General features: G+C 40.3%; 1 protein-coding gene across 1 annotated transcript; it reads left to right on the top strand.

The window, feature by feature from the left end:
- The first annotated feature begins 396 nt into the window (after positions 1 to 396).
- Positions 397 to 966, top strand: LOC149201447 (abscisic stress-ripening protein 1-like). The gene is made up of 2 exons (XM_089399724.1): positions 397 to 640; positions 756 to 966. The coding sequence occupies exons 1-2, from the start codon at positions 494 to 496 to the stop codon at positions 915 to 917; spliced, it is 309 nt and encodes a 102-aa protein (XP_089255850.1). The 5' UTR covers positions 397 to 493; the 3' UTR covers positions 918 to 966.
- Positions 967 to 1,271: the final 305 nt, after the last annotated feature.

The raw sequence follows: 1,271 nt of genomic DNA, 5'->3' as shown, positions 1-1,271 counted from the left end.
ATTAATCCATCTAATTAAACGTACCTTCCTCGTCATCATCATTCAGTTTCTGATAAGCACAGGCTATGTGGTCGCCGCAGCCACTCTGGAAACTGCACGAACGCGTTGTCCATTCGGTTAGCGATGTCAAATTAGCGCACCTCCGATCAAACACATCTTCCTCGTCAGTCTTCTCTATTGGATAAGGAGAGACCATGCAAGGCGCACCGGCCATTTCGAAACCGCGCACGCGTGAACGCTGTTTCCACACGGTATAGCGTGTTTAATATTCAACTCTGGCTATATATATACCGAAGTAATTCCCTACCATTCATTCACGTAATCTAATCTGCTCAGCAATTTGAGTATTGTAAGTGGGTAAAAGTCATTGTCTGCATTTCCTTACATTGCATCGGGATCTAATTATTCAATCTGTTTTGATTATTGTAAGGGTATACAAGTGGTTTTCGAATTTCCTTTCAAACCGTTGTAATTGAAATCAATTTCGGAAAGGATGTCTGAGAATAACCACCATCACAAGAACCAGAACGCCGACTCGGAGGCGAGGCCGTACGAGAAATCGATGAAGGAGGAGAAGCACCATAAGCGAATGGAGCACTTAGGTGAACTGGGAGCAGTCGCTGCTGGAACGTTTGCACTGGTACTATATATATATATATATATATCTTATTCTGTAATTTTTAGTAAGTTGATAAACTAAATCAGCTTTATAGAGTTTACCTATACAATTATAGGATTACTAATTGGGTATGCAGTACGAGAAACATAAAGCAAAGAAGGATCCAGAGAACGCGCACAGGCACAAGATTGAGGAGGAGATTGCAGCAACAGCTGCAGTGGGAGCTGGGGGCTATGCCTTCCACGAGCATCACAAAAAGAAGGCAGCCAAAAAGGAAGTAAAAGATCACCATTTCTAGCCACCTGCGCCCCGTACCTATGCTTTAAAACAGTTTTCATTCTTTCGCTGAAAAAGTCATCCGTCATGTACACACTGGCTTCAGCTTCATTCGTTCATTGTATCTCTTTATGATCCTAATAAGCATTTTAACGTAAATACTTAATAGTATTGTGATGCTGTTATTGTTATTACTATTTGTATGGTGATTCTTAGTCCACCAACACCTCTATTCCAATTCCATACCTCCAAAATTCCGAAATCAATCAATTCCATACCTCCAAAAACTGATTTAACATACTATCAACCTAATTATACCATTGGGAATGAAAGATACTTCTTAATATTTTTCGCCTGGGAAAAATGGTTTTTTTGG

The sequence above is a fragment of the Pinus tabuliformis genome, chromosome 2_1 (assembly GCF_031772625.1).
Source record: "Pinus tabuliformis cultivar Carrire ecotype Pingquan chromosome 2_1, CPIR1, whole genome shotgun sequence".
Classification (NCBI taxonomy): Eukaryota; Viridiplantae; Streptophyta; class Pinopsida; order Pinales; family Pinaceae; genus Pinus; species Pinus tabuliformis.
Note: the sequence above shows the minus strand (reverse complement) of the source record. Positions and strands in the feature narration are given on the sequence as shown.